Source organism: Nyctereutes procyonoides, unplaced genomic scaffold (genome assembly GCF_905146905.1).
Source record: "Nyctereutes procyonoides isolate TBG_1078 unplaced genomic scaffold, NYPRO_anot_genome, whole genome shotgun sequence".
Lineage (NCBI taxonomy): Eukaryota > Metazoa > Chordata > Mammalia > Carnivora > Canidae > Nyctereutes > Nyctereutes procyonoides.
Genome location: NW_026575126.1, coordinates 23,546,799 through 23,573,466, shown reverse-complemented (window position 1 = coordinate 23,573,466; position 26,668 = coordinate 23,546,799). Strand labels below are relative to the sequence as shown.

The following is a 26,668-nucleotide window of genomic DNA, read 5'->3' as shown; positions in this document are numbered from 1 at the left end:
AACCGTATTAACTTCACAGTATTTCGGTAAACTTAAGCTGTTATTTTATATTTGAAAAAATATATTTTAATCCTCTATCCAGGGATCCCTGGGTGGCGCAGCGGTTTGGTGCCTGCCTTTGGCCCAGGGCGTGATCCTGGAGACCTGGGATCGAATCCCACGTCGGGCTCCCGGTGCATGGAGCCTGCTTCTCCCTCTGCCTGTGTCTCTGCCTCTCTCTCTCTCTCTCTCTCTCTCTGTGTGTGACTATCATAAATGAATAAAAATTAAAAAAATATATTAAAAAAAAAGCTTTTAAAAATAATAATCCTCTATCCAGGATTCTCAGTAGGTATGGAGATGGATGTATATACATCCCAATCTGAGCACTTATACAAAACTGATTGGAAGATATGATGTGATCATATGTATAGATATTTAAAGTTTCAGAAACAGTGGACTAATTCACTGGGTTTCTCATTAAATTCACCTCATTATAAAAATAAACATCAATTAACATTAAACATCAATTATTAAACATCAATTACCATAATTATCATTATCCATAGAAAAAGTTACATTAAGAAAACATTAAAACAAATAATCGTGGTCATTTCTATGTGGCTAGACCACGGATCCCATTTCTTTCTCTTTTATTTTAGTAAGCAGGCTTTGCTTCTATGATGAAAATAAAATTAACAATTTTAAAGTATTTTCAAGAGTCTACACAAAAATTTTTGTTGGCTTATAATTTGAGCAAGTAATATTACAAATATTCTGTATGTACATGAATGTATATAATTGGAATTATTCAGTCTTTAAAGAAAATTTAATGATTTTCTTTCTACCCTTCCCGTAAAACATATTCCTTCCTTGGTCTTCCCCCTCTCAGGATATAGGAACATCCTCCCATTGTTCAAGCCAAAATCATAGAAAATCATTGTTTATCAGGCTTTTTTCCTTACCTCCCCACAAATCCATCAATAACCACTGTCAACTCTACTTCTAAAATATACCCTGAATCTGTTCATTTTTCTCCATCTCTACTGTCAGCACTTTAGACTGAACCAGCATTTTACAAAAACTGTGAGTTGCAACCCATTGATGAGTTATGAAATCAGTTTAGTGGATGACAACCAGTATTTCTTCTTTTACAGTGAAATCAAATAGCAAATCTCAGAGTGCATCACTCATGGTTAAAGGGATTGCTTCATGAAATTTTTGTTTATGCATATGTGTTTATGTACTGAGTTACCATATAAAATATGTGTCTTCTTGGCTATCGTGCTAAAAAACGTTTGAAAGCCTGCATGTAAGCCCACATCATTTTTCCCCTGGACTGCTTAAAACCTGGAATTCTTACTCTCAGCATGATGAAAAGCCAAAAACCTTACAATGGCCTAACAACCCAATGTGATCTGTGCCTGTATACCTCTCTGACCGCATCATCTTTCTCTCCTCTTCTTACTAAACATACTTCAGTCACAGTGGCTTTCTTTATATGAAACATACCAAAGTATCTATACCTCGGGGACTTTGCACCTGCTATTTCCCTTACCTAATGTGCTCATCACAACACCTGTATGTTCCACATGATCTTAGTGCAAGGGTCATCTCTACAAAGTAGCCTTTCCAAAATGCCTCCCAATCCCAACTGTCTTTTCTTTCTTTCTTTTTTTTTTTTTTTTAGGATTTTATTTATTTATTTGAGAGAGTAAGAATGTGCAAGAGCATGAGCAAGGGGTGGGGAGAGGGAGAAGCAGGCTTCCCACTGATCAGGGAGCCCAATGTGGGGCTTGATCCCAGGACTCTGGGATCATGACCTGAGCTGAAGGCAGACGCTTAACTGACTGAGCCACTCAGGTGTGCCCTCCCCACCCCCCACTGTTATTCTTTCTTTCCCAGCACTTATTACTTGAAATTACCTTGTATATTTATTGCTTTTTGTCAAGTTTGTTTACCATTGTTTTCCAGTGGCTAGAATGTAGGTTCTAAGAGAGCGGAGTCTTCTGTGTCTACCTTGTTCACGATGTCCTCTAGAGCCTAAAATAGAGCCTGGCACATAGTAAGTACTGACTAGATGTTTTTTTGATTGCATGATTTACTATATGTGAAACACTATGCTAGATCTGAGATCAAAGAGGAAAGACAGGGCTCACAGAGTCACTTGACCTATATATGCTTTCCTCCTCCTTACCTCTCCCTTCTAGCTCCCTGTCAAGAAGGCCTCGACAGTTTTGTTCACCATATTTATATACCCTGTGCTTTCATGGTACCTGGTACCTAAAGTGTCAATGTTTTTAAAGTGAATGACCGATTCCATGAATTTGTGGTGGCTCCAATTACACAGAGTTGAATGATTTTCCAGCAGATTTCTGGATCCTGAGTTGAATATACAAAATGTAGGCATTTGGTTAGATCTGGGATAAGGATATTTAAGAGTTTAAGCTAATGACTGGAGAGTCACGAAGGGAATGGACAGCGGAGAGTAGACTTCTTTTTGGGTTCACGTTTTCAATACACACAGTTTAGATGCCTTTCTAAAAAGAATGGTCCAAGTTATAAAAGTTTTTGGGTTAGTCATTTTTAAAGAACAAAATTAACATACTGGCACATCCATTTTCTCACTCCATTCTTTAGAACATAAATCCTAATTAGCATTTATTTTTACTCATTAGAATGCTAAGGAATCATTCACATTTTCTCCTTAGAGCAATGCAGATTTACTTATTTCATTACTTTTCTTCGTGACACGGTGTCTTAGAGAGTCCATCTACTGATTGTAAAAATCCAGAGTGGATCTTTCTATAGATAATTCCATTATCAGTCAGCCAAAGACCAATAAAGTTACAAGAAACAACTAAGTTTACCACTCAACTAACTCACAGACAACAAAGGTCATCAGAATAGTTTCCCCATCCCAGTTCATCCTGGCCTTGACTTTGCACAGAGCCACCACATAACCCTAGCAGACTACGTTTAAAGTTACTAAGAACACAACAATCTTATGGAAAGTCTGATTAGCCAGTACTGAGTCAACCAAGGTAATTGACCCATTTGTGGTAGACTTGCTTCTCAAGATAATTGGAGGATTCAGAGTTTTTGTTTTGGTGAGAAAGGAATAAATAACTTACTGTTTACATTTTCATTAGTCATTTGCTTTCCTTTCTGATTATATTTTCTTGTGGGAAATAAAGAAAAGGGGTTCCAGTTTGGATACCATAATGGAGATGTTTATATCTTTCAGAGGTTAACACTAGGAAGAGTATTTTAAAAATCAACTTGGCTTCAAGTATAGTGGGAAAGTACATCATTAAAACTTTATCTCTTTTCCTGAAGAATCTTGAAGCACTTAGCAAATATTACTCTCAGACTCTTTTGGCTAGGTTCATCGATTGCAAGTGATACCATCTCCTTTTACAAGTGAGGAAGATGGAGTCATAAACAAGGGGCCTTACTCAAGGGCACACAGTTACAATCAAAATTAGAATTTAAGCCACCTCCAAAAACTTAGCAACTGAAACCAATATTGTAGAATTGCTGGCTGACAGAAATTAGCTTGCCATAACCTGGGCTATATACCCCAACCTTGATTTTAATTACTCTTTTTTTAAAATTTTTTTAAGATTTTATTTATTCATAAAGATGCAGAGAGAGAGAGAGAGGCAGAGACTCTGAGAGCCTGATGTGGGACTCGATCCCGGGACTCCAGGATCATGCCCTGGGCTGCAGGTGGTGCTAAACCGCTGCGCCACCAGGACTGCCCTTAATTACTCTTATCATAGAATGATGAACTTGAAAGAAAAGGAGCCTTAAATTCATCCAGTTGAACTTCTCACCTTACAGGTGAAAACAAATGCCAAGAAGGTGAGAACACTCGCCTACACAGGTCACAAGTAGGTGGTAAGCTGGAACTGGAATCCAGGTTTCAGACTCCCAGATCAAGTCTTTCCACCATGTTACTCAAAATAACAAAGTCTGTGCAAAAGCCTGAGGAGGGCTGAGCTCCCACTACTTGTTCCAGCCAGTGGGAGTGGATGAACTAATTTCTTTGAGAGAAAACATAACAGCTTGGCTATGGCCATAGAAGCTTCCCCAGGACAGAAAGTTCTGGGATCCAGGCTCAGTAAAGAATGAATTTATTTATCCTGGTTGTTCCAGAAGACCTCTTGGCAATCTAACCAGTGCTTAATAAATATTAACATGATTTGGGGTGCCCAGGTGGCTCAGTTGGTTAAGTGTCTAACTCTTCATTTTGGCTCAGGTCATGATCTCAAGGTCTTAAGATTGAGCCCCAAGTTGGTCTCTGCACTCAGTGTGGAGTCTGCTTGTCCCTTTGCCTCTGCTCCTCCCCTTGCTGTCTCTCTCTCTCTCTCATAAATAAATAAATAAATAAATAAATAAATAAATAAATAAATAATAAAATATTTTTAAAAATATATAAAGGAACATGATTTAATAAATGTATTCTCCACTTCACCTGAATGTGTTTTGTTTTTAGTGGAGAAAAAAAAAAGAATTTTCTTAATATGTCTTGAGGTTAAAGTAGGTGACAGATCTGTGAGAGGCAAGGGTTTCCAAACTTGAGGCATAGCAAGTGCAAAGGCATGCAGCTTGGATGAACAGGTGCAGATAGCAGAACCAACCTGCTGGAAGTTAGATAGATAGGATAGGGTAAAATCACCAAGAACTTTAAATTCGGTTGAAGGAGTTTAGACTTGGGAGTATTTTACTCAGAATATTCAGAAATTCAGATCAGGGCTGTGACACATATTGAGGATGTGTTCGAAAATGAGTCAGTAGCATGTGTGACAGATGGGCAGGGAGGTAGTGTATACTGGGAAAGACCAATTAGGAGACTGTATAGCAGTCCAAGAGGGAACGATTTAGAGTGTTCTCCATGACATCTTCCTAGCAATTCAGACACAGAAACTGGAGACCTAACACATTGACAACAGCCTCCCTGAACCTGCTCCAGGTTACGTGGGCTTCTGCTGTCTGCTTTGAACTTTGCCCTCCACCCTCACCATCCAATGACCACCTCTCCTAGGCAGTCAAACCCCTCCACAAGGCTGTAGCTGTCTGCAGCAGTCTCCAACTACCGACCTGCAGCCAGACTCCCCAGAAGGGCCTTATATTCTAGTCATCCTCTCTAAACTTTACTCAAGCTCTTTGACGAGAGAGGGCTGGACTGACACCATGGGCAGCATTGAGTCACGAGGACAGACAGCAGACCTGAAAGGGCTGTGGGGAAACTATGGGTCAGTGACACTCAGGAATCTTGAATACACAAATACGAGGGTTCAGGGCAAGACCATTATTCAGACATGAGAAAAGCAATGCAAGTCACCATAGTGAGGCACTTTGAGACATTTCTTTCCCCCAGAATGAATTCTCCAAGTGGCCATTATGTTAAAAGTTTACCACAGGCTCCATTCTGCTCTTCCAACTACTGTACTTTGCCTTTCCTCATGTATAGAAAATGCCTGAGGCCTTGACTTCCCTCTTTCCTCTCATCCACAGCATCTCCGAAGAGCTGTTGCCATTCTCCAACATCTTGCTGAGTCCTCGGCTCCCCATGTTCTGACATCACATCCAGTGGCATCTGTCACCTCTCAGTTCCGCAGCTTTATTCGTGAGTAATATTCAGTTTTTCTAAAGCCCTCTGGTTCTCTCTTTGCAATATTTAGCAGATCTGGCCCTTCTGTCTTTCTTCCTTGTCCAAGGCCATGCATCAGGCTTAACCACTTTGCAGTTGCTTGGCCAATTTCTCCATCACTAGCCTATTTCTGTACTCCCATTCATCTGACGCTGAGAATCTCCCTCGGATGCCATTCCAATCACATCACTAAGCCTTAAAGCTATACTTGCTCTGTTGTAATTGCTTTGTTTCAAGTAAAAGCTCTTACTAATAGGATAGGAGAGCTGGAAGGAAAGTCAGGAGATACATAAAACATAACTTTACAGATAACAAGACTAAGACTCACAGAGATTAAGATACTTTTTCACCAATACCTTTGGCCCTTGGATACTTCACTCTGCAAATTGCTCTTTCCTAATTTACAATTCAAACAAAATCCTACTGTCTTGTGCCATATCCATTCGTACATCCTTTCTGTCCACAACACAGTATACTTTCAAAACTTCATTTTCTAAAACCTCTCATGATGAGTCTGACAACACAAATTATTTCACAAAGCTTAACTGTCGGGCACAGTTGGGTGTTTTGTAATCACAACAGATTTGGACTTGGGGTCTTCTGCAGGCTCAGACAGTCCACTAAAATCACTGCTCCAGGAGGGTGGCCCCTCATTCCTGCCTCTGCACGGAGACATCTGTCAGCAGTGGGTGGCACACTACCAAGATAGATGATAGATACACACAGTCATACAGCATACCTGCATATATATACATATATATATAAAGACAAATACTATATGATTTCACTCATGTGAAATTTAAGAAACAAAACCAATGTTTGGGCAGGGGGATGGGTTAAATGAATGATGGGGATTAAGGACGGCGCTTGTGATATATAAACTGTATACCAGAAACCAATATAGCACTGCATGTTAACTGGAATTTAAATAAACATTTGAAGAAAAAAGGCACATATAATGAATGCTTACATTGCATTTTAATGAAGACATTCTTGTAATGTGCACATGAATTTCACTATATTCATTTTGATGGGTTCATGTTACCCCAAATGCAATGTTTACCTACAGAGCATGTTCTTATTTTGGTTTTCCTATTCCTTGAGATCTTTTATCTCTACTTTTCTATGTCATTCTTCCCAAATTTCTATCTATCCTTGAACTTTATCCTCCATAAAAATGCAGCCTATAATCCATATTACTTTTCATTTCTCCCTACAAGTCCCCTTCTTTGAAAGTTCTGCTTAGATAATTTCTGAAATGGTATAACTAATGATTTGGTAAAATGACATAACAAGATGTAGCAGAATTTAGCTGGAGATAGATAAAAGAGGAAGGGGCTATTTAGCCAATAGGGGAGTCAAGCTCCAAGCCTAGGAGCGCTGCAACAATGGGCTACTCAAGTAGATTCGGTGTGCATAGACCTTATTTGAAGAGTCCAATTTATGAGAAGCATCTAGGAACAGATTATCAGTTACTAGAAAGGGGAAAATTGCAAACTTGCCAACTTGCTTATTCTGTGCAGTTAAGAACCATCAACAAGGAGGGAACGCAGTAAGTTAACTTTGGTAAAGACTAGGAAAAAAAAAGACGGGTGGCTCATCTTTGAAACAAGCTGAGGTGTGAGAGAGAGCACCCATTTACACTTGCTTAGAGCAGTTCTGAATCCTTGTAATTTTACCTGTGGCCTGTCTGCACTAACAGCTGTGGCTGCTATTTTAATTTTGAAATTCAGCTGTTCCTTTGCCAGTCTTGACACAACATTTTAGGCATGTTCTGAAGCATGACTCATGGTACTCTCTCCAAAGGCCACTTCAGTATTCTATTCAATTAGCTTTCTGCTTCCTGATCTACTGGATATTCTCAGACCAAGATGCAAAATTAAGACATGGGCAATTTGAGAAGGGAGAAACTCCAGCCAAGACATTTGGCAAAAAACACTTGAGACCACATGAGAGGCCTAAAGAACACGAGGAAGGAGATTAAAAACATAACTGCAAAAGTTTTACTTAATCTGAAAGAGCCTATGGATTAGATAGCACCATTCCTTCCATCAACAAGCATGACTATAATGCCTGCTTCCCCTCCTGGTTTGTTATAAGGCAGGGACCTCAGGGAGAAAAGGGAAGGAAGAGGGTAAACAAGCTCTACAAACATCTTGAAGAAAAATATTAGCTTTAGGATTCAAGAGCTGGAAGAGATTTGAGGAAAGTAATTTTTATCATCTATTCATCAATTACTATGAAAATGTACACTTTGCAGACTCAGACTTTTGCACTAAATAATTGTGATTTTATTAATTTTTTTCCCACAAAATACAAAGCTTTGCACCACATTAGTGTTCTAACACAGGAAAATTTCACGGTTTTCATTGGGAGGAGGGACGATTTATATATATAGGATATTGATTTTATACACATTCTTAAAATCAAGATCAAATAAAATTTGTCATGACAAAGGAAGGCCAACCTTGTGTAACATGCAGATTATTGCTTAGAACTTGCATATACTTTGAACTGGCACACATACAAATAAAATATATAAACATTTAACATTTTTAAGGGAATTACCTAGAGATATTAATTAATCCCCTTCAAATTAAGCACAACCAATGACCAAAGAATACTAAATTGCTATTTGAATTGCTAATAAATCTGAATAACACTTGTTTATAAATTACCAAGTCTCACATTTTGTAAATAAGAGTTTTTCATTCAGCCTTATGGAAATAAATTAGAAGGTGTGTTTCTCAAAATGTTAAATGTATTTTGAAAGACTTCCAAAATCTTTATAACAATTAAATAGTAATGTATATTCCCAGAAAAAAATTTTGTGTATCACTAGAGTTATCACATTTGCTGCAATTTCCAAGTAGCTTTTTCAAATGAAATCCATGTCTAAAAGTTATTATAAATTCTAATAATTACCAAAAATACTCATAACTCATTCTAGTTACTAGTAAGAGTATCATCTATGCAAAAATTCTTTAAGTAGAAAGTAGACATAATGATACTAGAAGCAAACCAAGCAAGAAACAGAAAAATATATAGCATATTTTATTTACAGTTATATTTTTAGGCTTCATTAACCAAGAAGTAGCAAATACCTAATGCACACTTAATTACAGAAAAAATTAGGTAAAGATATAAAGAAAAAATATACAGATGATGATTAACGAGTTTTCAGCCAGAGGTATTGTATTTATATCTTTAAGATTTAGAAATACTTCTCATTGTTTTTGGTCTTAAATATAGGGCCTGATATCAAAACTGTCCAGTTTGCTGTAGACATTTTCAATGCAAACAAATGGTTCATGGTTTATGGTGTAGCAAGGGACTCAGTGTAAACATTTTCAATGCAAGCAAACCAATTTTAGCAGCTAGCCTTCAGTTCTCCACTGCTATCCAAAACATCTTCAAATAAAGGTACAACTTAATATCAAGGCTGGTACAGGCAGTTTGAGGCCGGGGCTAGAGAGGGATAGGGCTCTAGTCCATGGGTGTTGCACTTGTAAAACATGCTGAGTAATCCACTTGCTGGTAAGCTTGTTTTTAAAAGAAACATGACCATAACTAAATTTGCTCAGTTAAAGAGCAGGACCCAGTAATGCTGCCACACACCGGCAGCCCCTCCTCCTAACGGCCTCATAACACAGAGCTACTTCAGTTCCTCCTCCTGCCATGGGGTCTAAGGAAGAGCATTTAGATAATTTATAGGTCTACAATGAATCCATAGCTGAAATATATATAAAGCTCTTACTGCTAAGCCAGTCTAAGAAAGAGACTACAGATGTTTTTCTCAATAAAACCATAACCTTATTAGCCTTGTTTCATCTTGTAACAAGTATTAAGTACTAAATGGCTTCTGATAGCCTCTTAGCAATTATGGTTTGCTGACCTCTACTTAAACGTATTGCAATGCTTTTTTTCAATTGAAAAACGTACTTGAAAACTTTGAAATTTGCCACAACAGAACAGAACACTTACAGGTATGGGGAAGCCTCAAAAGTTGAAAGGTGCTGGCATAGTCTTAAGGGTGTTAGGAGGATGAGTTGGAAGGGCTGAAGGAATTCAGAGAACAACGTTTAGATGAGGAAGGGACATCATGCCTTTTAAAGGAAAATCAGTCATGGTGTCTCCAACTCCAGGTCCTGCTGGCTTCTCATTGTTCTCACACATGCCACATATGCTTCGTGTGAAAAATCCCTTGCAGTAGCTTTAAGGGATTGTGCCTGTCATCAGTCTAGCTGTGGTTAAGGCTGGGCAGTTTGTTTGTGTGCCCAGGATCTCTAAACACTGGAGGGGTCTCACTGCTGTGTTGGTTCATACTGGTGGAGAAATGCTGTGCCACATTTCTGATAAAGTTATATGCACTTCATCTGGAACCCAAGACACACAGATAGATACATAGTCTTCCATAAAGTAAAACTATGATGTCCACAATTAACATGGACTTTTCAATTTTAAGCAATAGCCTAGACCACTGAAAGCTGATTCATATGTATATTTACACATTGGAGTTAGCAGTAACCTAGAAACTGAAATTTGTTCAAACATTTATTTTAATAGTGTCTTTTGGAACATGTTTATTTCCCTAAAAAATGAAACAGAACAAACATGAATGTTACACTTCCCCTATATATCTCCATGACAGGACTTTTTCTGATGCATGATGACAAAAGGTGTAACCAGCTGTAAAGCTGGCCCTTACATCTGTGAAGAATCGTTCTCCGAACACCCAATGCACCTCAGAGAAAGTGTACAATTTAGAAACTGACACTTTAGCAAGAAGTCGAGCCAAACAGATTAAAATTTAGAAAAGAATTTGATTCAAACACCTATAAACTAGGCAGTTTTTAAAAATAAGACCTTTACAATAGTACTGGGGCATCCTCGGTATATCAATCACCCTTAGGAATGGTAAAGACATTATTATTTCTCCAAACATAGCACTAGCCCATGAAACAACAAAACTAAACAGTTGAAATAAAAATTACATCTTAACTTACCATAAGGCATCAAGACACAAGTTACACATGAGTTAATTTCTTTGCACTTATATAACTCCATTTTGAGTTTTAAATAAATGCAAACAATACTTACTAGAAAGATTTCAGACACAAGAGTGCAAATTCTACAAACTCAAGTTCATAATTTTTAAATTCTCCCAAATAACAGACGCAGAATCTATGATCTTGCATGCTATTTAGTTGATTTTCATTCACTTTCAAAATTTTGTAAGAATTTTTATTTTTTAGACTACACATTCAAAGAACACCTTTATAGTTACAGGTTTGTCACTAATCTTTTTCTATAAAAATAGAATTGCTTAAAAATTTATACCAATTTGCTTTTATTTTCTACAAATATTTTAATAGTTGTTAAATTCAGAATGCCTAATAGAATTATTTAAATTAATCCAGTCAAAATACTTAATATGTAAAATGTCTAGCAAAAGTTAGTCATTTAATAAATGAAAAATTCATCGTTTAATAAATGATATGTTCTGTCTTTAACTCCTTGTATCTTAGGTAGGTGGATACAATCACAGAACAGCAAAGTATAGCTCCTGTAAAGATCTGACTTAAAGTAGTATGGCAGTTTGTAGTGTCTTTTCCATTTCATGCATGTTGTACAAGGAAATATGTAGCTTCTACTTTTGGATATTGAATCTGGATGTTGAATTAGCTGTCATGCAGCCAGCATAAAATAAGATTTGCTGACTAAAGGGAATAGTGAACTTTGGTTCAAAACATTGTATTTTAAACACTTGTTTTGTGAGTAGCTATACTAATGAAAAGTGCTGTTAATGAAAGCAAAAATAAAGTTTTAAGCATGAAATTGCAACTATAAAAACTGAAACTGCTATATGGAAACTCACTTATCAGTGAGCTTTATATTACAATACATTGCAATATATTGCTTTATATTGTCTTCATTTTGATGGTGGATTTAAAATCTGTGTTCAGAAACTATAGAAATATCCCAAGAGTCAAAAATATTTACTTCAATTTTTGTTTCTTTTTAAAGGAATTAATTTCCAAAATAGTTTTCTAATATAAATATTTTCCACTTAAAAATCCAGTTTTCTTGCAAAAGAGCAAGAAAAGAACAAGATAAAACCATGTGCTTTCCTACTCCCTCTAAACAACCAATACACATTTAAGTGCCTGTGATGTCAAAGGCACTAAATTGGTATCAAATTATCAATTTAATATTAGTAGCTTTAAAAACAAACACCTATACATTACTTTGTCTTTCAAAAATAAGTGTACTTAACTATAAGCCAATAAATTTGATTTTCTCATTGAGTTATTGACGGAGATTTCAGTTACTTTCTTTAAATGTTCTAAAACTTATCAGGCTCTCTCTGGATTAAACAGCCAAATCAAATCAAATCAGATCAAATCAGTCTGATCTATCCAGCCAGCCTCCCTTCACCATCATAACATGGACAATGAAAGGAAATCATTCTCCTACCAGCTGAGAAACTGAGTGGATTAGATCTTTTGGGTTGGGCTCAATTAAATTCAAGCAGCTGTCACTGATTAAATTTCTTCCTTAGGTGAGAACAATCATTAAAGTACTTGAGAAAAATAAAGGCAATAATAGTTAACTATTATAATTCTATATTTGGGTTGTAAGAATCAAAGAAGTAGTTAACATATACTTACAAGATACACAAAAAAACCCCAAAACCCAAAAAACGGGAGTCACCAACCATTTATCACCACACGGGAGAAGGATGTTAAAAATCAGAATATTTAGATTAAATTGTCTATTTTTTTTCCTGTCCTTTAGGAAAGACAGATGTCCAAAGCACTCAAAATGTTGGTTAAGTATGGGTGTAAACTGTGAATAAAATATGAATTCTGACTCTTTTGGAGTTTTGTTCTCATTAAGAGGCCTACGTTAGGAGCGTGACAGATAGATACTGCATAACACTTTGGTACTGATGATGTTGGGTTCTGAACTTAGGGGAGGTTTTGCAAATAGAGCAAATAGAAAGGTTATATTTTTCATGGAAAAAGTGCAAGGGAAACAGAGACAGCAGTGTTAAAGCTTTTTTCTTAATAATTCCTCCCATCAGCCTAAATAATTATCTGTAACATGCATTTTTAGAAAGAGGAATTCATCTCTTAAGGGGCTCTGTAAGACCTATCTTAAGCCTTACAACAAATAAAAAAGCAATACTTTGATAAAATGTTAAAAATAGAAATAAAGTGGTCTGAAAAATCTAAAAATTAAAGTATTTTCTGTGACTGAAGTAATTAAATATTCCCAAAATAAGCAAAAATATTTTATCATTCATAGATGATAACATAGCTAAACAAAATATACATCATTTCTAATAGCCTAAGAAAAAGAACATTTTAACAATTTAGAAATTAAACCCTACACGGGTATTGATAGCCATAGTAAGAAGTGAGTGCAGTACAACAAAATGTTGAGAGCTATTTACAAATTTAAAAGCAGTTCCCATTCTTTCAGCAAAATTGGTGACATAAAACTAAGTGCACCCAATTAGCATAGTCATCTTTCCACAGAGAAAAATACCAATGCAGGTTAACAGATTTCTGAAAAGATTCACCACTATATTTGTAATTTTTTATTTAAACCTTTAAGATTTTATCCATGCTTATATTGCAGAAGAAAATCAGAAAAGAAATCTTGGAATAAAATCTAAGTTTTAGTTTCTCTTTTCTAAAGGTAAAAAAAAAAAAAAAGGATTAAAATCCTCGATAACAAATATAATTAATAAGAAGTACAAGAACATGCCAAGAATTCATCCTATCAGTAGATATAATGCAGATAGTACTGAAGTATGCATATCAACAGCCCACTTTTAGTCAAGTTTTCCATTCTGAAGACTACTTTTGGTTTTCTCTTGTCTGATGAAAGAGATGACTTTGATGCAACCCTTTGTAATTTTGATCATCCACATGACATTCATTATATCCAAAACAACACAAGTAGAGATCCAGGAACATTGGATTAAAAATCCAAGCCTTATGTAGGCTTCTGTTCCTAACACGGAATACATGTAACTATAAAAAGGAGGTATTGGGGCAATCCGCACGATGAAGAACACCACTGTCATGAGTATTCCATTGATGACGTTAGCCTTGGAAAACTTAGGATACTTCAGAGCTTCAAAGAACCACCTGGAAAAAATTTTTAAAAGCATCACATTTACTCCGTATCTCCAAGGATTAACCATTTTAATTTTAGTTTTCAGTTTTTAAAATTCAGTGAATATCCCCCTAAGATTTATATAGAGAGACAAAGGGCCTAGAATAGCCAATATAATACTGAAAAGGAAGAAAGTTGGCAGACACATACTACCCACTTTCAAGACTTACTTACTATATTAAAGCTACAGTAATCAAGACAGCATGGCATTGGTGAGAGAGCAAACAGATCAACAGTCTTAGCCCAGAAACAGACCCACACAAATATACTCAATCGATTTTTCACTACAGTGTAAAGGGAATTCAATAGAGAAAGAATAGTTTTTCCAACAAACAGCTGGAACAATTGGATATTCATATCCAGAAAAATGAACCTAGGCAGAGACCTCACATTTTATCCAAAAATTAACTAAAAATGAACCACAGACTTAAAACATAAAATGAAAAACTATGAAACTTCTAGAAGAAAACATAGGAGAAAATCTTCATGATCTTGGGTTTGGTGATAATACTTTAGATATAACACCAAACGCACAATCATAGAAAACAATATTAAGTTGGACTTTACTAAAATTAAAAACTTGCTCTGTGAAAGGCACTGTTAAAACAAAATAAAAGGATACCCATGCACTGGGAGAAAATCTTTACAAAATACATCTAGGATAAAGTACTTGTATCCAAAATATAAAAGGAATTCTTAAAACTCAACAATAAGGCAACAACCCAATTAAAATGTGGGCAAAATATCTTAAACACCTCATCAGAGAAGATATACAAAAGGAAAATAAGAATATGAACAAGATGTTAAACATCATTTGTCATTAGAAAACCGTAAATTAAAACAATGAGATACTACTACATATCTATAAAAATGATAAAATCCAAAATTTTGGCAATACCAATTGCTGGCAAGGATATGGAGCAACGGAACTCTCAAGCATTGCTGGTGAGAATAAAACAGTAAAGCCCCTTTGGAAAACAATATGTCAGTTATAACACTAAACATATTCATAGCACACAATCCAGCAACCACTCTCCTAGGTATTTTTCCAACTGATTTGAAAATTCATGTCCACACAAAAAAATTACATGCAAATTTTTACATCAGGTTTATTTATAAATGCAAAAAACTGGAAGCAAGCAACTAAGATGTTATTCAGTAGGTGAATGGATAAGCAAATTGTGGTATATCCACACAATTGAATGTCATTCAGCAATAAAGAGGACAAACTACCAATTTACATAACCACATGGATAAATCTTAAGTGCAGATTACTAAATAAAAGCCATTCTGAAAACAATACCCACAGTATGATTCCATTTATATAACATCCCAGAAAAAGCAAAACTATAAAAACAGAAAACAGATCAGTAGTTGCCAGAGGTTCAGGGAGAGAGAAAGAGGGTAGAGAGTAAGTGAAGCAGAGGAGATATTTTAGGGTGGTGAAACAATTCTATATGATATTGTAGTAGTGACTGTATGACATTATGCATTTGTCAAAATCCACAGAACAGCATGAAGAATGCGTACACATTTTTTTTTCAAATTTTAAAATATCAGTTTGGTAGTGCCAGGATAGAATCTAGACTGTGGTAAAAGAATCTAAGTGCTTTACAAATATATGACATAACCTTACTGTAGGAAGTGCGGTAAACACAGGTGATCTAAGTAACTTTGGAAATGGTGGCTATAAGACTAAAGACAAAACTATACACAAGCACTGTATTCTAGTTGGTAAAGTTGCATGTCATGGAGGAACAAGTTAGCAATTCTGAAACCCATATATATAAATTGGGATTTAACAAATAAGTACATTTGTTTGATGGTGAAGCGGGGACCCGATTTCTCATTGTTGGGGTGGAAAATTACCGACAAGTGAGTAAAAGAGGCTAGATTGAGCCATATGATACTGGGTTAGAGTTGAAAACATCAGTATGAATTCATTTAGCTTAATTGTGTGTGTGTGTGTGTGTGTCTGTATTTATGGACATAGAATAATTATAGGTAGCTGTGTATACACAGGCTAGTATATTTCCCAGTTGTTATCTGGGAAATTATAGAAACAATGATGTCCCAGTAACAATGAGGACACCCAGAGCCTAGACCATGGTCTCTAATACCATTTTCCAATAAAAGGAATCAGGGCTCTTTGAGATTCTAGGGCTGGAACAGAGAATATACAATATGAATCCAGCATATTTTTTACTGCCAGAAAGTAAGGAAATACTCAAAAAACAAAATGGTGAGGTTATAGCAAAGGTTATAGCAAAGCAGAAACCAACTGAAAGAGTTCAATGGCAAAAGCTGTAACATTTTAAAAACACTCGAAGTATAATATAAATCCATGAATCCATAGTAATATAAATGAATGAAGGAATAAGTGATTGAAGGAGAAAAGATAAATATCCTATGCAGAATAATTATAAATAATTTCTGTAGATATTGCACTCTCAACAAGGAAAGGCATAACTCCTCACTCCTCAAGAGGGGAACTATTCATAGTGACTTCCTTCCAGAGTTCAGGATAGAAAGCAGGTGGGATTGAGAGAGTAACTTAAAAATTGAGAAATCTAACAAATGTTACTTCAGCCAGGTAAACAAGGAAAACATCAAGTGATAAGTCATGTTTATAGCACGTAGGCCTGATATGCTGTCATGGGAATGGTACTTTAATTCTGTGGTCTTCCTCCCCAAACCCCATGATCCAAGTCTAATCATGAGAAAAACATGAGAAACTCAAATTGAGAAATATTCCACAAAACACCTGACCAGTACTCCTCAAAAACAACAAAAGTCTGAGAAACTGTCACAACAAAGAGGAGTCTAAGGAGATACAACTAAATGTAAAGTGGTATCCTGGCTGGGGTCCTGGGATAGAAAAAGGAAAACTAAGGAAATCTGAATACAGTAGGGACTTTAGTTAATAATAATGTATCAATATTCATGAATTGTGACAAATGTACCCTACTAATGTTAAAATGTTAATAAGGGGAAACTGGCTGTGGGGTTATGAGAAACTTCTGTATCACCTTGCACTTTTCTGTAAGTCTAAAATTATTCTCAAAGTTTATTTTAAAAAATTCAGTATTTTCTCTGTTATTTCTGCTCTTTAAAAAAGATTTTGCTGAGGGATGCCTGGGTGGCTCAGCAGTTGAGCATCTACCTTCAGCTCAGGGTGTGATCCTGGGATCCAGGATCAATTCCCACATCGGGCTCCTTGTGGGGAGCCTGCTTCTCTGCTTGTGTCTCTGCCTCTGTATGTGTGTGTCTCTCATGTATAAATAAATAAAATCTTTAAAAAAAAAGATTTTGCTGAATTTCACCTCATTGTTTAGAGATTAAACTGCAAATATAGTAAAATGTACTATCTTAATATATATATATAAATATATATATCTTAATATTTAATTTGACTGAATTAGTTATGACTAAACTAGAAACTGCTTAACCTTAGTAACTAAAGCTTAACAATTAAGAAAACCTTAAAATATTTTACTAAGATCAAAAGATCAAGTAGGAGTAATTAGTAGGATAAGAGGTGTATTACAATTTGTAAGTATATGTAGTGTGAAAAGAGAAAAAGCTCAACTATTCAAGTCAATTAAAAGAGAAACTATTTAGGTAGCAATGTCAAATTAATAAAATATCACAAACAGGAAAACCATCACTGAAGCAGTAAAGTCAAAAACCTTTGTTCTAAGGGATCTTCTATCCCTCAGTCTTCTTTAGTCCAAAGACTTCTCTTGTTACCCTCAGCCATTAAAAAAAAAACAACCAAAAAGCCATTTTTTTAGACTAGATGGTGGCCACGGGATTACCAGAAATGCTATCCCTCAAATGACCAATCCCTTTCTCATCACAACTCTTAACACCCCGTATTTTACTCTACCCAATTCCACCTAAACCCATTCTTTGACCTCCCAACTCTCAAAATCCTATCAGCCTCCAGAGTTTGATTACTTCCTTTCCTACCTCCCTGAATTCAGATAACTTCAGAACACACATCAGCACACTCAGGTCTCTAAACACTTCATACATCCCACCCACCCTATCTGCCTCCAATTTCTTATCACACCACCTTTCCCAGGCATGTACACTGCAAGTCGTACTGTGCTCTGCAACCAGAATGCCTGGGTTCAGAGCCTGCCTCTGCCACTTAGCACCTGTGTTGTCTTTCCTCTCCCTGTCATTGACTTCTGTGTCTTAGTTTTATCTCTACAATACTGGGGGCAATGATGGGAACTCCCTTCTGGTATGAAGCTGTTATGACACATAGTAAGAACCCCACTCCAGCTAGAGCTCAATAAATAATTATGACTCCCCAATACTGAAATTAAGATAAACAGCAGGCACAACTATAATTTAAAGAGAGCTGGACTTTAGCTGAATTCTCAAATTCCTTCACCGTCCTTTTACTTAACTCCACACTCCATAAAATTGCTTCGAACCTCTTTCACCATTCACGTTACTTCCCTTCCTCATTCTTTTCTACTTGTCAATCCCTTCAGAGGAACTGGCCTCTTCTAACTACTGAGATAGTAGAGTCCATCAACCATGAATTCCTTAAACTCTGACCTCAAGGTCTCAAAACTTCTTTTCAGGCACCTTTACCTTTATACTCAGATAAGGAGGTTTCTCTTGCTCTCTCTAAGGCTAACTGCTTCCCTGCCCATGCTTGGGACCACACTCCATCTTCTGGGACTTTAGTCCATCAATTATCCCCTTCCCCTTGATCCATCTAGGTTGATTGTTTCTTCTCTCTGACCAACTTGCTCAATTTTTCCTAATCCAAAAATCCCTCTGCTTCTCTTTCCTATCACACTTTTTGAAAGAGAAGTCAACAGTATATTCACAGGCATTCTTATTATATCTCATAACCCAATACAATATGATTACATTCCCCTACAAAAGAAATTGGTCACTAGTGGCTTCCCTATAATCAAGACAGTGGGTTCATCTTAGACTTCATCCTAAATGGCTTTTCTATAGCATATGACACTGCCAACCATCATACTTCCATCTCTCCTCACCTCCATGATACTATTTTCCTCTTGGTTCTCTAACTACACTTTTCCAGTCTCTACTTCCTCTGCCTATCCCTTAAATATTTGTGCCTCCCAATCATCATTCATTTGTATATGTGCTACCAAGGCCATTTCATCCACTCTCAAAGGCTTGACACCCTAACATGAATATTTGATTTCAAGTCATCTCTCAAGGTCTACTTGTAGTTCCAGATTTTTAATTTATTGTTGAGCATTTTTATTTCATTTATTGGTGAGCATTTCACAAATCAAAAATTCTCAAATATGCCCAAAACTCAACATGCTTAAAGCCAATACTCTACTCCTTGCCTAATCACTCCTCTGTACCCACCCCTCAACCACAGAAAACTGCCTCTTTCTCTTCTGATCCTCTCATTTTGTGGGGTTTTTGAGAGATGATATGCTTTTATTTTCATGAATAAACTCCATTTTTGTGAATATATACAAATATGTAAATATATGATATATATATAATGAGTTTGTACAAGCAAACTTTTACAATAACACTAAGCTATATAAAATTGGCTTGTGTAATTAAATGGTCATATTTCAGGTAGCTACATAAAACTGGGAAGGGCCCAAAGGCCATCTTTTCAATATAGTTTGTGTGTTAGGTGTCATAAGCATCCCAACATTTGCTTTTTCTTTGTTCAAATTCAGGTCTCTCTGTGGAAAACTGTGTGTGTGGGGTCTGTAAATTTTAATTATTTATTTTTAAACTTGAAGTATAATTGACATATCACAGTATATTAGTTTCAAGTGTACAACATAGTGGTTCCACATTTGTATACACTGGGAACGGAGCACCACAGTAAGTCTAGTTAATGTCTGTCATCACACAAAGTTGATACAACATTACTGATTTATATTCCACAGGCTGTACCTTACCCCACACATTTTATAAATGGAAGTTTATAGCAACCAATCCTCCCAAATCTTCATCAGTGGCATCACCAATGACTTAACCATCCAAATCAGAAACTTGCAATCATCCGAGACTATTCCTATAGTCTGTAAACAACCCCTACCCATTCCATTTCTGAAAATTCTTCCTTTTCTTCCCCTGATTCATTCCGTTCCCACTGCTGCCATTATAATTTTTGTTCCTCAGTATCTCTAACCTCAATGACTACAATGACTCAACTGGTCTCCCTTGACCTAACCTTTCTAGACTTTTCTCTTCTCACAAGTCCTATTCTGTATTTAGTCCAGAATACTTACACTTTCTGTTCTCCAAGTACTTCATGCACTTTCCAAATTTTTGGTTGTGTGGAAAGGTGATCATCTACAAATCCAGACTTAAAGAAGTTGTCCTTTGGCTCTACTATGAAATCACCATATTCATCTTCTGCCAATTTTTTTCATGTGACCAAACCTGGTCTTTAAGCCAGTTTCATTCATTCATTCATTCATTCATTCATTCATTCATTCATTTGAGAGAGAGAGAGTGAACATGTGAGCAAGCAAGGGAGGGGCAGAAAGACAAAGACAGAGAATCTCAAACAGGCTCCGTGCCCAGCACAGAGCCCCACTTGGGGCTCAATCTCATGACTCCGAGATCATGATGTGGGCCAAATCAAGAGCTGGATGCTTAACTAAGTCACCCAGGTGTCCCAAGCCAGTCTCTTTTAAAAGAAAGAGCTCATATATTACTTTGAGATAAAATAATATTTATGTAATTGCTTTTCCCTTCCTCTCTCACATCAGAAGAGCCACCTATTTTGTTGGAATCTACTTCTTACCTAATTCAAACACTCTTTCATTCCAACAAATAAAGGCTACTAGATTCTGAATATATGCATTAAAGCTGAGAGGGAAAGGGGCAGGAGGAAGAAGGAAGACATGCTTGTGAGAAGAAAGGACAGAGGGAAAACACTCTTTTACCCACCATCTACAGTTATTACTAAGAAAGGTATACAAGAAAAGATAGCAAATTGTACGTGTTTATAATCTTCCAAACCCAACTCTATAGGGAAAAATCTGTCTTTGGTCATTGAGCACTTCTTTCTCCACCTGCACTTCTAAACTTGAACCTTTCAATTATGTCCTGGGAATTAATGGTGCAGTGTGGTATTAACTACAAATAGTGTAAAAACAAGATATTATCTGGTATAATTCACACCTGGCAAAAGCAAAAATGGTTCCTTGCAGGAAGAGAAAGAAAGGAAAAAAGTGAGAAGAGAATGGAAGCAAAAAAGCCCATCCCAACACAGCACTGCTTCAGTGTGTTTTTGGAATTCAGAGTTGAAGGTCAGAATTTTGAGTAAGCCTGGGGTTCTAGGAGATATTGTGAGTTCAAGAGGAGCAAAGAGAATTTTAAGAAGTGTAGCTGTGAATAACAAACTCGATCTTTGTTGACATCCTTGGAAAAACTCCAATAAGGCTATGGATGCTGTACATTTCTCGGCCTGGGCAGTGAGTTGACCCCAGTTACCTTGGTTGCTAATGTAATTTTTTCAGAGTGTAAACATTGGTATTTAATAAATATTAACTGTGAAATTTTAGGAGTTCAGAAATTTAATTTTAAAAAAGTTGCCCACTGCTCCAATATTATTTTGGCTCCCCTTCTTCTTCTAAACCATTCCTTCATTATCTACTCCTCCTTATCTTATGCTTCCATTCTAAACACTCAACTTTATCATTTAAGTGCCATCTTTTCTCATGGCTTCAAATGTCACCTCTATCTGATCATTCCAAAATTCTTCTCTGTACCTCTCACTATAGTTCTACTCAGATGCCCTGTTTGTCCTCTTACCTAACATCTCCAAACCAAACCACCTTCCCTCTAGTCCTCCCCCTTGCCTCCTCATTTCTTTTCATGGGCCCAATCCTCAAAGGTACAAAGGAGTTGCCCTAAACTCATCCCTTTTCTCTAATCTCTCATCCATTGCCAATTTCACTTTTTCTTCCTTGAAAATCTCTATTTTGTCATTTTTTATCTATCCCCACAGGCTAATTTGGACTCCTATTTATTTCCTGGACTAATGTAATTACACCATCCATTCACATAACTAAGAGTGTCTGCTAACCTCCTAATCCAATATTTTGCCTCCAGTCTTCCAATCTATCCTACAAATACCAAAAACTACAATTACTCAATGCTATTTTCAGAATGTCTTCCCCACTAGACTATGTTCTCATCATCCACTGGTTCAAGTTCAATTAACTCTGACACTCAACACCCTGTAAGTCTATCCACCCTCCTCCTAGGCATACTCTGATTCTACAAGAATGGGTTTCTCTTTCATGCAGCATGTTTATTCCACTTTTTAAAAACTTATGTTCATTCCTTCCCCAACCACTTCTAAAAACATCCTAAAAAACATTTTAAGAATATGTCCTGCCTTCTCTGTGAAGGCTTGCATGACAAATATCAATAATAGATATTGAAATGTGGTCCATGCACCCTGAGACTTTTTGGAGGGTGTACAAGGCAAAACTATTTTCATAATAATATTAAAATATTATCCACCTTGCTCCTTGTGATGACTTCTACAATGAGGGTGTAAAGCATGATAGATAAAACTCCTGGCATCTTAACACCAATAACGGCAATGGCACAAAATGATACTAGTGGACACTGTAGGCTTTACCACCACACACTTGCAATTAAAAATGAAACAAGGGAATTTTTAAAAATGTTACAAAAGGGGGGGGGCAGAAATGGTTTCACTTAAGAATGTCCCCAATGAAGAAGAATAATTTCACTGCATCCTGACCTTTAGGTTCATCTTTTTAATATTATGTGTGATAAAATGGGAAGTATACATAACACACTTCTGTTGCAAAGTACAACAGTTATCTGAAGGAAAAAAACCCTTAGATGATGATTTGAATTATGAGCTAAACTACCTGCCTTTTCCATGAAACACCATTTTTACTTGAAAAAACAACTGAAAAAACTATGTTATTTAGACTTGGGTATTTGGCAGGCATTTTCTCAAAAATGAAAAGTGAGTTTGTCACATTGAGAAAAGAAGCTTGTCAGTATTTGTTGCCAATAACAAAACTTGAACTTTCAAATGAAAATCAGAATTTTGGAAAATTTTTATTTGCCACTATGATTTTGATAGACTCCCAATACTTAAAGGCTTTTGAAATGAGATCAGTGGTGATATTAACTAATGTGAGGTTTTTAAATATTACTATTTAATGTACCAACATTTGGAAAACCTACAAAACTCAGTGGACCAAATAAACAAATGACCAAGGCATGATGTTACATAATTATGCATGGGCAAAAGATTCAAAGTGCAAAGAGACCAATGAATTTGAATATAACTCTGTATGGGAAGTTCGCTGATATAGTTTCATATTCTATATTTAGATAACCTTTAAAAAAATACCTCTTGGTATATTTTGGCATAACGTTAAAGAAGAATATCCTTGAATACTTGAAAAGACTTCTTAAATACTTCTACCTTTTCCTACTACATTATTAACTCTGAGAGGCCGGGTTTCTCTTTCATATGCTTCAACCAAAATAACATTTCACAACAGACTGAAAACAGAGGCAGCCCTGAGATTCCAGCTAAATACCACCATGCTAGACATTAGAAAGATTTGCAAAAGCGTACATACATGACACTGTTTCCACTAAAATTTTTTTCATTTTGGTAATGTGGTTATTTTTCACAAAAAACACATTATGTTAACATAAAATATTGTTACTATTAAATGAATTAATAAATATTTTTAATGTTGCAGTTTTAATTTCCAATCTGGCAAATATCAGTAGATATAAGCCCACAGGAAATAAAAGTTCATTCAAGTCCTCAATAATTTATGATATCAACAAGTTTGAGAACAGCTGTTTTATACCATTAACATCAGCGCTTTTTTTCTTGCCCTTTTATACATAACGTCTTGTTTTACTAGCTCATCATTTTATACTTTTAAGTCCTACTTTTTCAATCATAGACATGACACCAGACACCATACTCAAAGGTCCCAGAGGGCAGGGACTGGGACTTTAGGTACTGCGGAGGTATTTAGGAAATACTGAATTAACATACTAAGGAGCATGTGTACAAAGTTCTTATAAGCTATTTAATTTTAATAGCAATGAATAAATATGTCCTCATGGCAACTCAAGGCATTTAGACAAGAAGGAAGTTACCGCCATTGAATTATTTCTTATAAAAAGAAACCTGATGCGTGGATATAACTTAGCAGAAGAAATGTAACTGTGAAGCCCAGGTGTCCAAGCTTTATTTCAGTCTTCTTTTCCTCTATGCACCCACCACATGCATTCCATGTGCCTTCTTTTTTTTTTTTTTTTTTTGGTTTTGTATTTATTCATAGAGACAGAGAGAGAGAGGCGGAGACACAGGCAGAGGGAGAAGCAGGCATCATACAGAGAGCCTGATGTGGGATTCGATCCAGGGTCTCCAGGATCACGCCCTGGGCTGCAGGCAGCGCTAAACCACTGCGCCACCAGGGCTGCCCTCCATGTGCCTTCTTAAATCATACAACACTTTAAAATAAAGAAAACAAAAATTTACAAACTATAAAGAAAACAATTAGCCAATAGAAAACTCTAACAGAGCTTAAATAGCTGCACTCAATTTTGTTATGATCTCCTTGCTCCATTATACCATTTCCTGTTCACATTCCAACCACACTTCTCCTTCTCTTAATTTACTAAAGACTCAAAGCTTTTAGATAAAGGTATAGAATTAAACTATTGCTAATTTAATGAGTTCTCAAAAAGTTTCAAACAAAAACAAATTGAAGTTCCTTTAAGCATCAGAGTTAATTTTTGCTTCAATATCACATATTCTGAATCATATTCAAGAGATGGACATTGCTAGAGCTTAACTGATCACCTCTTGGGGGGCATTTTGTCAAAAAGCAATTAAATGGCTATTAATGTGCCAGGTAATGAGTGCTGGACCACACAAAGTTTAACAAAATTTTGTCCTTGATCTAATGAAACACAGAGATGAGTAAGACACAGAAAGAGAAAGAGAGAGAGAGAGAAAACACTATCATAAAATACACTGATCATAATGGTGTAACTCTATGTCACTATTATGGAAACACAGGTGAGGGATACACAATATAACCAGAGAGAGATGGGGTTTAGTAATGGAAATAATCCTCAGGCTGAGTCTTGAAGGATGAGTAAGAAGCCAGGAGACTTTTCCAGCATGTGAACAAGTTGGAGAGATTTTTGAGGAGGAAAGAGAGGCAGAAAGAGATAAAACAGATGTATTTGGAAAATTTTCTGTCCTATTAAAGAGCCCATGTTTTATCTTGTAAGCAGCAGGAATCACTGAGGGGATTCAACCAGGGGAGGGTTGAAAACATTTTTGTGTTTTAGAGGGATCATTGTGGAAGAAAATACAAAAGACAGATGCAAGGGGAACAGGATTGGAGACACGGACAGTCTGTCTAGAGCAGGAATCAGCAAACTTCTTCTACAGAGAGCCAGAGAGTAGACATAAGTAGTAGGCTTTGGAAACTGTACACTCTCTGTCACAACAAATTGACTCCAGTGTTGTGGTGTAACAGCAGTCATGTAAACAAATGAGCATAGCTGCGCCCCAATAAACTTTATTTACAAAAAAACAGCAATAGTTTGGCCCCTCAAGCCTTACTTTGCCAACCCCTGGTCTAGAACAGCACTGTCCAAAAAACCTTTATGCGATAATGAAAATGTTCTATAGATATGCTACCCAATTTGGTAGACACCAGTAACATGGGGCTGTGAAGCATGTGAAATGTTACCAGTTAGACTGAGAAACTGAATTTTTAAATTAAATGTAAACAGTTACAAGTGACTCATGGGTACCCTCTTGGGCAGTACAGGGTTAGAAGTTGGTACAGGAGCCTAGGCAAGACATGATGGGAACTGATGGTAGAGACAGAGAGATAGTGGCAAGGCAAGAAATATTTAGGATCTAATGATGGACCAAATGTAGGTGAGAGAAACAAAGATGATAACCACATGTCAAGCAGGAGTGACTGACAGAGAATGGCTGGGCCACATGCTGAATAAGAGAATATAAGAAACTACAGAGGGAAATATGTTGCATTCTATTTTAGACATGTTGACTTTGATGTCCACTTGGAAGGAGAAAACACTTGACTATAAAACACAGAAGTAGGTAATATTAAATATGCTCTTTTTAAAGAGAAAGCAACTGTAGTACAGTGATGTTAAATAACTTACCCCAGGTCAGGGCAGGTTAAGTGGCAAGGCTGAATTGCAACTTGAGTTTATCTGGTTCTAAAATTCATGCATAGTCCATCACATGAAAATGAGAAAATTGGTAATAGTTGACACCGTGAAAGAACTCACCCCAGGGAGAAGCATGGAGAAGGTCAGTGGGCCCAAAAGAGAGCCTCAGGGAACACCAGCATTTATGGAACTCTTACCAAGGAAGCTGAGAGAGTATGGTCAGAGAAATACAAGGACTGGGTGAATACGGTGTTATGAAAGCAAACCGTAGAAGAAGGTGCTCAACAGCATCAAGTCCACAGAGAGACATAATGAGACAGGCACCAAAGGGAGTTTGCTGCATTTTGCAACTGGAAGTCACTGGTGCCTCTAATGAAATAGTTCCAGCACAATGACAGAGGAGGAAGCCTAATTTTAATGAGTTTAAAGAGCAAAAAAAGGTACAATAGAGAAAGCAAGTATAAACTATGTACTTCCAGTGTTCATTGGGTTTTAGCATGTTGAATATGAATGACATTAAGCATTTACTGTATATAATACCCAATGGCAAGCACTGTGCCAGGTGCTTTATACACATGATCTCACTGAATCTTTACAACAAACTGTGAG

General features: G+C 36.4%; 1 protein-coding gene and 1 long non-coding RNA gene across 6 annotated transcripts in view; one reads left to right on the top strand and one right to left on the bottom strand.

The window, feature by feature from the left end:
• The first annotated feature begins 1,963 nt into the window (after positions 1-1,963).
• The window catches only part of LOC129520298 (uncharacterized), a 30,028-nt gene continuing 5,323 nt past the window's right edge, over positions 1,964-26,668 (top strand). Inside the window, exons 1-2 of the long non-coding RNA XR_008666551.1 lie at positions 1,964-2,044; positions 5,503-5,614. This is a non-coding gene — a long non-coding RNA (uncharacterized LOC129520298). The remainder of the gene's footprint in view (positions 2,045-5,502; positions 5,615-26,668) is intronic.
• TLCD4 (TLC domain containing 4) overlaps positions 8,680-26,668 on the bottom strand; it is a 103,222-nt gene continuing 85,233 nt past the window's right edge. For all 5 annotated transcript variants that reach the window (XM_055341404.1, XM_055341407.1, XM_055341405.1 and 2 more), the window contains one exon: positions 8,680-13,800. In XM_055341404.1, the coding sequence (XP_055197379.1) occupies positions 13,482-13,800 (319 nt within the window). In that variant the 3' untranslated portion in view covers positions 8,680-13,481. The remainder of the gene's footprint in view (positions 13,801-26,668) is intronic.